The following is an 11,578-nucleotide window of genomic DNA, read 5'->3' as shown; positions in this document are numbered from 1 at the left end:
TGGAAGACCCAGTGCAGCCAAAAAAACTTAAATAAGTGAATTAAGTTCTGGTGTTCTAGATGGGGCTAAGAAAGAGACCTATGGAAGGCTTTAAAACATGCTCAATACTTCTTTCCACTTTCTCATACTGCTCCATGAGCATGACGTCCTCAAAGGATGGGAAAAGCAAATATCACGTGGGGGCAGCTGACAGAGGACTTCCTTGAGGACATTACTGCGGCACTGAAACAGCCTTTAGCAAGAAGATGAACGAGATCTTTTCTAAGAATAACAGCTTCAAAATGTTGCATGCATGCTCATTCGTGTCTGATTCTTTATGACCCCATGGACTATAGCCCACCAGGCTCCTCCTCTACCCATGGCATTTTCCAGGCAAGAATCCTGGAGTGGGTTGCCATTTCCTCCTCCAGGGGATCTTCCCAATCCAGGGATCAAACCTCAGTCTGCTGCATTGCAGGTGGATTCTTTACCACTGAGTTACCTGAGAAATGTTGACATGTGGGCAGATTCTTGATCAGTCACCCTGGGACGGTACCCAGGCAGCAGCAGAGCACATGGTGCATGTGGGATGCCTGCTTATGCCGCAGGTAAAGAGTTGCACACAGATTCACCCAGCAATCTTAGCAGAAAGTCCGCAGTGTCGGTATTTTTTAAATGCAGAAAAGGGTTGAGAGGACAAAAAATAACTTGCCCAAGGTCACACAGCTAGTAAATGGAGGCATTCGGCCCAACTCACTGTCTCTCAGGTCCCCCCAGAATGAGCCTACCCCCATCCAGCACGTGTTTCCCCCGCAGGGAACTGAACTGAGAAACGTGAGCGCAGCTAACAGGCTTACCCTCGCGGTCCTCCGCCGGCTCCGGGGCACCCTTCGCGGGGCGTGTCCTCCGGTTCTGGAGGTTCCCAGAGAGGAGGGGAGGCGCTGGCCAACAGGGCAGCTCGCCCAGTCTCCGGGCAGGGAGAGGGAGGGAGCGCAGTCTCGGGAACGCGATGGAGACTGGCAGCCCGCGGGCCCCGGGACCCAGCCCCGGGCCCGCGCTGAGCCTGGACGCGCGGCTGGGCGTGGACACGCGCCTCTGGGCCAAGGTGCTGTTCACCGCGCTCTACTCTCTCATCTTCGCGCTGGGCACGGCGGGCAATGCGCTGTCCGTGCACGTGGTGCTGAAGGCGCGGGCCGGGCCCCCGGGGCGCCTGCGCTGCCACGTGCTCAGCCTGGCGCTCTCCGCCCTGCTGCTGCTGCTGGTCGGCGTGCCCATGGAGCTCTACAACTTCGTGTGGTTCCACTACCCCTGGGTCTTCGGAGATCTGGGCTGCCGCGCCTACTATTTCGTGCGCGAGCTGTGCGCCTACGCCACGGTGCTCAGCGTGGCCAGCCTGAGCGCCGAGCGCTGCCTGGCCGTGTGCCAGCCCCTGCGCGCCAGAAGCCTGCTGACTCCGCGCAAGACCCGCCGCCTGCTGTCCATCATCTGGGCCGCCTCGCTCGGCCTGGCCCTGCCCATGGCCGTCATCATGGGGCAGAAGCACGAGCTGGAGACGGCGGGCGGGGACCCGGAGCCCGCCTCGCGCGTGTGCACCGTGCTGGTGAGCCGAGCCACCCTGCAGGTTTTCGTCCAGGTAAGCGGGAGGAGCGACCCCACCGCCTGTGTTTTCATCTCTCACGCTAGAGAGCAGTCAGAAAGTTGGGTCTCACCGCCCGATTTAACCAAGGATTTGGGGAGAGACTTGGCCAAAGGGAAGCACTAAGAGAAGTCCAAACAAGAATGAAATAATGCCATTTTGTGGCGACACGGATGGACGTAGAGATTATCATACTGAGTGAAGGTAAGTCAGAGAAGACAAATTATTACACGATATCGTTTATGTGTGGAATCTAAAGCATAATATAAATGACTAAATGCAAAACAGAAACAGACCCTCAGACCTAGAAAATAAATTCATGGTTATCAAAGGGGAAAGGGAGGGAGAGACCCGGGATAAATTAGGACTATAGAATTAGCAGATAAAAAGTACTGTATATAAAATAGGCAAGCAACAAAGATTTGCTGTATAGCACAGGGAATTATATTCAATATCTTGGAATACCCTATATGGAAAATAATCTGAAATATATATATGTATATATGTATAACTGAATCACTTTGCTATATACCTGAAACTAACAGTATTGTAAACCAACTATATCTCAATAAAAAAATAGAGGAAATTCCAGATTTGAACTCAAGATTGACTCTGGAGTCTTCCCAGTCTTGCAGGAGTGGTGAGCAAACGTGATTGAGTATGAGAATTACCTGGAGAGCAGGTTAAAAATTGTAGATTTCATGACCCACCCAGTCTTCTGCTTTTCTATTATCACCCAAACTAGTGATCTGTAGCCCCATGATAAGAACAACTAGTTTATTGGGTCATTGTACAGATAGAAAAAGAGGCCTAAACATTCAATGTTAATGAAGGATTTCAAAAGAAATATATATATCAACTGCGATCTTAACAGGAATATGGAAATAGGAATAAAATATGGAAATTCCTGTGGAAATAGGAATAAAAACACAATAGGAAGGCATTCCACTTGCTTTCAAAATTGCAAAGAGTTGAGCACAACTGAGCGGCTTAGCATGCACACACCAGAAGTATCAATACCCTGTCAATATGTTGAGCCCCATCAGGTAATCAACCAACCTCATCTTGTATTTTTCAATCATGCCTGGAGGCCTCTCCTCTGCTCCAGCACCTTGGCAATGCTACCCCATCTTTCTGCTCCTCTAGGGGACACCCAATTTGGGGATCCCAGGTCTCCCTCTATGTTGGTTCACAACCTTATTTTGATGGAACATATGCTCTTGTAACCTCCTGAGAAAATGTCCATAGACGGTAAAAACACTTTTTGAGAATTTATGTGTCTGAACATATTTCATTTTATCCTCTCATTTCTCACAGTATGGCTGGGCAGAACATTACAAGATGGAAACTGTTTTTCCTCACAAATTGTAAAGCATCAGTCTATTATTTTCTAGCTTTCTCATTGCTTTCAGTGAGTCTAAGGACAGTTGGTGATGGACAGGGAGGCCTGGTGTGCTGCAGTCCATGGGGTCGCAAAGAGTTGGACACGACTGAGAGACTGAACTGAACTGAAGGCCATTCTGGTTCCCCTCCTTTGTACGTGCCCTGTTTTATCCCTTTGGGAGCTTTGGAGACCTACTCTATCTCCAGGGGCTAAATGTCGTAAGAACGTGCCTTGACGTGGATTTATTTTCATCCATTGTTCTGAGCACCCACAGGCCTTTCAGTCTAGAAGTTCACATCCCTCAATTTTGGGAAAATTTTTTTAAAATACAGTTTTATTGATTTATGGCTGGGCTGCATCTTCACTGATGCATGGGCTATTCTCTGGTTGTGGCAAGCAGGGGCTACTCCCTAATAGCCATATGTGAGCTTCTCACGGTCGTGGCTTCTCTTGTTGCAGAGTGATGGCTCTAGGGAGCGTGGCTTCAGCAGCTGCTGCACGTGGACCCCGTAGTTGTGGCTCCTGGGCTTAGAGCAGAGCCCCAATAGTTGTGGTGCACGGGCTTAGTTGCTCTGTGGCATGTGAGATCCTGCCAGATCAAACCTGCGTCTCCTACACTGGCTAGGTGGATTTTTTAAAAATTAATTTATTTAGTTTTAATTGGAGGATAATTACTTTACAATATTGTAGTGTTCTTTTTGCCACACATTGACATGAATCAGCCATGGGTTTACATGTGTTCCCCATCCTGACACCCCTCCCACCTCCCTCCTCATCCCATCCCTCTGGGTCATCCCAGTGCACCAGCCCTGAGCACCCTGTCTCATGCATTGAACCTGGACTGGCGATCTGTTTTACACATGATAATATACATGTTTCAATGGTATTCTCTCAAATCATCCCACCCTCGCCTTCTCCTACAGAGTCCAAAAGTCTGTTCTTTACATCTGTGTCTCTTTTTCTGTCTTACAAATAGGGTCATCGTTACCATCCTTCTAAACTCCGTATATAGGCGTTAATATACTGTATTGATGTTTTTCTTTCTGACTTACTTCATTCTGTATAATAGGCTCCAGTTTCATCCACCTCATTAGGACTGACTCAAATGCATTCTTCTTAATAGCTGAGTAATATTCCATTGTGTATATGTACCACAGCTTTCTTATCCATTCATCTGGCAAGTGGATTCTTTACCAATGAGCCACTAAGGAAGCCCTGGGAAAACTTTCTTAAATGTGTTTTTTTCCTACATTACAATTTCCTCCACTGTTTTCTCTATTTTTCTTTCCAGCATGGCTATTATTTAGACAGTGAGCATCCTAAACATCCCCTGTTTTCTTGTCTTTTCTATTTTCACTGCCCTCCTTACTTTCAGAGAATTTTCTCAGCATCTGTAAATCTGCTGTCACCCCCAGCCCCAGCCCCAGCCCTGCTCCTGTTGCTGCAGATTCCTGGGCCCTTGGGCACACCTGAGGACCAGCGGTCACCAAGCCTTGGAGCTACCGCCATAACCCTTGGAATCACCTTTTGCAGGTGAATGTGCTGGTGTCCTTCGTGCTCCCTTTGGCATTAACGGCTTTCCTGAACGGGGTCACCGTGAGCCACCTGGCAGCCCTCTGCTCCCAGATGCCGTCCCCTCCCGCTGCAGGCAGTTCTGTCCCCAGCCGCCTGGAGCTAATGAGCGAGGAGAGGAAGACACTGGCCCTGGGGGACCAGGCCGCCCTGGTGAGACACAAGGACTCCCGCCGGATCCGTGGCCTCCGGCGCAGCATCCAAATTCTCAGTTAAGTTCCCGGTAACCCCGCCCGGAGTGGAAGGGCCAGACCAGGGTGGTCTCCACCAATCCCTGGCCACATGGCCTTGAGCTAATTCCTGCCTCTGTCTAGGTCTCATTTTTCTCTATGCCCTGGGGAGTTATACAATCACCAACAGGCTTCTGGAAGGTACAGTAGTATAATTAAAAGAAGGAATGGAAATTGTGTACACTAACCGCCCCATCGGCTCCAGGGGGTGGCGCACAAAGACAAGCAGATGCCTGGCTGCTTTTCAGGGAGTCTGGCTGTTCAGATGGACACGAGGAACCGATGTATTTAAGGACCCGCCGACCAGGCATTGTGGACATAGGCCAGCTAGGTCTCCAAATCCAGTTCCCCACTAACTCTCCACTTTCTCTGATGCGACATTGATCTATGTGTTTGCTTGTTTAAGTATCTGGGCAAACTTGGCTCTGTAAGGGCAACTTTAAAGGCACAGGAAAGCAGAGGTCTCTCCACGCACCTGTGTGATCCAGGCACACACAAGGTCCAGAAGGATGGAGGGACAGGGTCTCTGCTGCCATGTGTATGTCACAGTCTTGTGCACAGGACTGAAATACAAGAGCTAAATGTGATGTGATGTGCCAAGTAGCAGAAGCAGCACGTGAAGGGCCTGGACTTCTTTCCATAGACAATGGGCCATCACTGAAAGAGCCGGGGTCCAGGAATGACAGGGGGACTTGCTCTTGAGATATACATGCTTGGCAGTTTTGCAGGACAGGCTCTTCAGTGCTTCTCAAACTTCCACGCACGTAGGAATGCTTGGGGAGAGTTGTCAGACGTGGACCCCTGGGTCCCCATCCAGAAATTCTGATGTGTCTGGTCTGGGTGTGACAGTCTACATTTCTAACAAACTCCCAGTTGAGGCGGATACTGCTGGTCCAGGGACCTCAGTAGATTAGAGAATGGGTTTGCCACTCAGGGTGGGAGGAGAAGGAGGGAAAGGAAGGAGGAGAAGTTTAGGTCAATAGGGCCAGTTAGGAGACTGCTGTCACAGTCCAGTGGAGGGAAGATGTGGTCCCCTGGGGTGGGCACAGTGAAGTTGGGGAGAAAAGGAGAGAGGAGAGATGCTAGGGAGTAACTTTTTAATAGACTGCATCTTGGGGGTACTGGAAAGAGAAGACTCTCTGGCTTATGACTTGGGTGTCAGATGGACAGTGGTGCCATCAATCAACCAGAAAAAGGGGATACAGGAGGGGAGAGGCTTTGTAAGGCAGGATATTTGAGCTCTATTGTCTATGCAGTTGGGCTTCCCAGGTGGTGCTAGTGATAAAGAACCCTGTCAATGCAGGAGACACAGAAGCATGAGTCCAATCCCTGGGTGGGGAAGATCCCCTGGAGGAGGGCACGGCAACCCACTCTAGTATTCTTGCCTGGAGAATCCCATGGACAGAGGAGCCTTGCGGGCTACAGTCCACTGGGTCACAAAGAGTCAGACATGACTGAAGCGACTTAGCAGGCACACATGCACACACATCTGTGCAGTTAGATGACCAAGGGGGAATATCCAGCCCTGAGTTGGGGATAGATTCTAGTGGCCAGGAGGTTATAGATGTTGTAGAAGTTTCTAGAAGCATGTCAGTGGGCCAGTTAGGATTAAAGTGGACATTCACTCAGAGGACAGGGTAACAGCAGGTTTGGGGACAGATCCAGACAAGAGTGGGGCTTTCCTAATACCTCAGTTGGTAAAGAATCTGCCTGCAATGTGGGAGACCTGGGTTGGGAAGATCCCCCTGGAGAAGAGAAAGGTTGCCCACTCCAGTATTCTGGCCTGGAGACTTCCATGAACTGTATAGTCCATGGGGATGCAAAGAGTTGGACATGACTGAGCGACTTTCACCTTCACTCTTTCCAGACAAGAGTGTGCCAGATAACCTGCCAACCCCTTGACTCCAGGAACAAGCTCTCGGGAAAGGCTGTTGTCACCCCGGGCAGGTTCCGCCCCGCAGAGCTGCATAACTGCTAATGTGTTCGCTGTCTGTCTCTCTCCCCACCTGTCCTGCAGGAGCTATTGTGGCCGTGTATGTCGTCTGTTGGATGCCGTACCACATCCGCAGGCTCATGTACTGCTACGTCCCTGATGAACGGTGGACCGAGTGAGTGAGGGGAGGAACCCCAGCTCATGGAGGCCGGGGCCTGGGGCTGGGATTGCCTGCATTCTCCAGGGGAAGCCCCTGCTTGCTGGCCTCTCCAGAACTCTGGCCTCCATTCTAGCTGGCCCTGCCCAGTCTGTTATCCCAAAAGTTTCCAGTTCAGGGTGGGGAACCAAGCATCATCTAGAAAACTCTCTGAACTGCTCAGGCCGTGTGAGTGGCAGTCAAGGCTTCCAGCCTCCTGACTCCAGGATGGAGAGCTGCCTGCAGGTAGGGAACAGGGCAAAGACTATGTTCTCACAAGGAGGGAGAGAGGGAGGAGGCCTCAGAGCTGGGATTCCACGAGCTAACAGAGGCTGCTTAGAGATGAGACCATGCACACCCATTTCATGACACAATGGGAGAAAACCCAAGCTGAGAATCCCTTCTCTTTCTTTTGGAAATCACTGCAACCTGATGATAAGCGGAAGTCGGACATCTGAGAGGAGAGAGATCCTATGTGGCCTCCAAGGAAATAGTTGTGTCAACAGATGACTGGTTCTCGAGAGCTGCAATTTCCCCTACACACAGACACACAAGTACATGCACACGTATGCACAAGCACAGGCACACAGGGGTACACATACAAGTGCACACACACAAACACACGCACAAGTGCACTCACACATATACACAAGTGTGCACACACATGCACAAGCTCAGACACACCTGTGCACATATATGAGAGTGCACACACACAAACACATGCACAAGTGCACTCACACATATGCACAAGTGTGCACACACATGCACAAGCTCGGACACACCTGTGCACATATATGAGAGTGCACACACACAAACACACGCACAAGTGCACTCACACATATGCACAAGTGTGCACACACATGCACAAGCTCGGACACACCTGTGCACATATATGAGAGTGCACACACAAGTGCACTCATACACAAGCATGCACACAGACACACACACCAACATGCACACAGGTGCAGCCCTTCCCAAGGCAGCCAGGGAATTCTCAGAATGCCTCTCTCCCCTTCAAGAAGCCACATCTCCTTGACCTCACGCAGCAGCACGAGGCTCCCCACATCTCGAGAGCCTGGACGCTGGTCTCTGTCCATCAGCAGGGGTGCTTTTCACTCTGCAGGCAGCTGGGCCTGGCAGGCCTTCCTGACCTGGCCCTGTGGAGGGGGAGACGCTCCCAACAGGAAGGGGAGGACCCGGCGGGCAGGCAGCAGGCCCTCTAACCAGCCTTCCGGGTTTCCCTTCCAGCAAGCTCTACGATTTCTATCACTACTTCTACATGGTGACCAACACGCTCTTCTACGTCAGCTCGGCAGTGACGCCTGTCCTGTACAACGCGGTGTCCTCCTCCTTCAGAAAACTCTTCCTGGAGGCCCTCGGCTCCCTGTGTCGAGAGCACCACCCCATGGAGTCATTCCCCCCGGGGACCCCAGAGCCACGCCCGAGTGGGTACAGCTTTCAGCTCTGGGGCTCCCCCAGGACCCCCAGCCTGGATGAAATTGAATAATGAGCAGAACAACCCTGACTGCCTAGCCCTCTAGTGCTCAGCAATTTCAACACTAATAACTCAAGCTGCGTGATCAGGGGGAACTAAAGGGAACCCAGCCTCTGCTGCTGACCAGTTGTGTACCTGCAGGCAAGTCACTTGCCCCTCTTAGCCTCAGTCTCCTCATCTGTATGAAGGAGATGAATAATACCCATCTTTTCATGCTGTTTGACGGTTACATGCTTAGTGCCTAGAGCATAATAAAGAGTATATTTTCGCTGCCATTATTTTTGTTGTTACCACTATTTTTTCTTTTTTTTCTGCTCTCCTAGAAGTCCACCAGCTTTTACAGGTTGTGTGCTCAGACGTCCCATGAATTTCCACAAATGACAAATCAACAGTGCCCAGAGCTGACTGCACTGTTAGGTCACATAAGTCACAGTAAAATCCTCTAGTCTTTCCCAGTAAGGGAGCAGCTCTTCACCTTACCAGGGTGTTCTGTGCACTTCGGAGAGCCTGCGGTCACCAGCTGCCCCCTCCTCTCTGGCCTGCATGTCCACCTGCTCTGAAGGACAGCACTGCAGACGCTCTCCAGCCAGCATGGTGTTCAGAAGAGCTGCACTTCCACTCTTCTCATCCAGGCAGGTTCCCTCCAGTCCTCCACAGACCCCATCCCTTCCCCTGTCTGCACAGGCTTGACATGCCAGCCTTGCTCCTGAAGCCTTGTGAGGCCTGAGCCCACAGAGAAAGTGTGGTTTTCCTATGAGTGTCTAGAAGCTGTTGAAGCCACAGGCCTGCGAAGGGGCAGGAAGAGAACACTGGGCGCAGAATAGAAAGACCCAGGAAAGGTTCTTTCTGATGAACTGTGTTGATGTTTCTCTGAACTGAGTCCAACTCCTGATCCACCATCACCCACCTGGTTCATGTCAGAACCAGCACCTGTGCACACACACCACACGCACACAATCACACAGACACACCACATGCACCAGGTGTGCACAATCACAGACACAACACACACACACACCACATGCATGCAATCACACAGATACACCTCACACACACATGAGTACAACCAGATACACCACATGCACACAATCACAGACACACCACACACACCACATGCACACAATCACAGACACACCACACACACCTTGTGGGCACAACCAGACACACCACATGCACAGAGTCAGACATACCACATGCACACAGTCAGACACACCACACACACACCATGTGCACACACTCGCATGCATATGTATCACACCACATACTTGACACATACATACTTGACAAATCAACACACTACACACACACACACCTGGATGGGCACCCTGTTTGAAGTGAAAAGCTGGAATGGGCAAAGGAAGACAGGATATGCGGTTGGAGGAGGAAGGCCCAGCCTGGGCACACGGCCCAGGGTGCTGTACAGGGACCGCTGCGTGACTGGGAAGCGACTATCCCAGCCCCCAGCCCCAGAGGCTGTGAGAAAAGGCCAGAGGCGAAGACACACTTCACGGGGAGCCTGCACAGAGCCAACCACCCTCCTTGTCGGGGAAGAAGGGCATCCTGGAAGGAGTCGCCCAGCACTGGCCTCGGGACCTCCGGTCAGATGGCTCTGCAGCCAGGCATAAGGCCGCCTGGTGGATGGACAAGGACATGCCCCAGATGGGCATGTGGAGGGGCAGCCCCTCTCTGCCCTGCGCGGCTGGGCTGTGGCACTGGCTGAGGCCCCCTGTTGTTGTTCAGTTGCTCAGTCATGTCTGACTCTTTATGACCCCATGGACTACAGCACGCCAGGCTTCCCTGTCCTTCACCATCTCCTAGAGCTTGCTCAAACTCATGTCCACTGAGTCGGTGATGCCCCTGTTGTTTCTGGTCAGTCGTTAAGCCATGTACTACTCTTTGAGATCGCATGGACTGTAGCCCACCAGACTCCTCTGTCCATGGGGTTCTCCTGGCAAGAATATTGGAGTGGGTTTCCTTCTCCAGGCAGGGATAGAACCTGCATCGCCTGCATTGGCAGGCAGGTTCTTTACCACTGAGTTATCTGGGAAGTCCTATGATCTGATCCAAAAGGCCCATCTCTGGAGCTCTAGTAAAGAATCTTTGTCTTCAGCTTCTGATGCTCCCTGGCAATCCTTGGAATTCCTTAGCATGTAAATGGACCACTCCAGTCTGTGTCCATGGGCCCATGGCATTCTTCCTGTTTTTCTTTCTCTTATTAAGGACACCACTTACAAGTAGATTAGGAGTCTACTTGACTTCAATATGATATCATTTCAACTAACTACATCAGCAACAACTCTATTTCCAATTAAATTCACATACTGAAGGACTGAGGGTTCAGTTCGGTTCAGTCGCTCAGTCGTGTCCGACTCTTTGCGACCCCATGGACTGCAGCACGCCAGGCCTCCCTGTCCATCACCAACTCCCGGAGTTCACTCAAACTCATGTCCATTGAGTCAGTGATGCCATCCAACCATCTTATCCTCTGTCATCTGCCGGGGGTCCAGCAATGGTGGATCCAGGGAATTCAAAGGTGGGGACAGTGTCGGCATCCTTGGAAAAATACATATTTAATCACAGATATACAGAGAGATTAGAAACAGATAGTGTAATAGGAAAATTAGTGGAGAAAAAGAGGCTGAATAACTTGGTTTACGTGGAATAGCATCCATGCTCCAGATGGGAATTCAGCCAGAAAAACTGGGAGCAAGAAAGAAACAACATGGGGGAATCAGCCTTTCTGGAAACTGATCCAATTCCTTTATTTTTGGGTTTACTTATATACCTTTCAGGTATGACCTAAACCAAATCCCTTATGATTATACAGTGGAAGTGAGAAATAGATTTAAGGGACTAGATCTGATAGATAGAGTGCCTGATGAACTATGGAATGAAGTTCGTGACATTGTGCAGGAGACAGGGATCAAGACCATCCCCATGGAAAAGAAATGCAAAAAAGCAAAATGGCTGTCTGGAGGGCCTTACAAATAGCTGTGAAGAGAAGAGAAGCGAAAAGCAAAGGAGAAAAGGAAAGATATAGGCATCTAAATGCAGAGTTCCAAAGAATAGCAAGAAGAGATAAGAAAGCCTTCTTCAGCGATCAATGCAAAGAAATAGAGGAAAACAACAGATTGGGAAAGACTAGAGATCTCT

The 11,578-nt window shown here is 50.5% G+C and overlaps 1 protein-coding gene across 1 annotated transcript; it reads left to right on the top strand.

Moving 5' to 3' along the window:
- The first annotated feature begins 973 nt into the window (after positions 1-973).
- NTSR2 (neurotensin receptor 2) lies at positions 974-8,703 on the top strand. The gene is made up of 4 exons (XM_004007210.4): positions 974-1,612; positions 4,533-4,782; positions 6,819-6,909; positions 8,179-8,703. Exons 1-4 carry the CDS (start codon positions 989-991, stop codon positions 8,435-8,437), a joined length of 1,224 nt encoding a protein of 407 aa, XP_004007259.3. The 5' UTR covers positions 974-988; the 3' UTR covers positions 8,438-8,703.
- Positions 8,704-11,578: the final 2,875 nt, after the last annotated feature.

Source organism: Ovis aries, chromosome 3 (assembly GCF_016772045.2).
Source record: "Ovis aries strain OAR_USU_Benz2616 breed Rambouillet chromosome 3, ARS-UI_Ramb_v3.0, whole genome shotgun sequence".
NCBI lineage: Eukaryota > Metazoa > Chordata > Mammalia > Artiodactyla > Bovidae > Ovis > Ovis aries.
This window is presented reverse-complemented; position numbering and strand designations above follow the sequence as displayed.

Coding starts and splice junctions, on each gene's coding strand:
- NTSR2 (XM_004007210.4), top strand. CDS start 989: ATGGAGACTGGCAGCCCGCGGGCCCCGGGACCCAGCCCCGGGCCCGCG. Junction 1,613..4,532: donor CCCTGCAGGTTTTCGTCCAG/GTAAGCGGGAGG, acceptor CACCTTTTGCAG/GTGAATGTGCTGGTGTCCTT. Junction 6,910..8,178: donor CCTGATGAACGGTGGACCGA/GTGAGTGAGGGG, acceptor TTTCCCTTCCAG/CAAGCTCTACGATTTCTATC.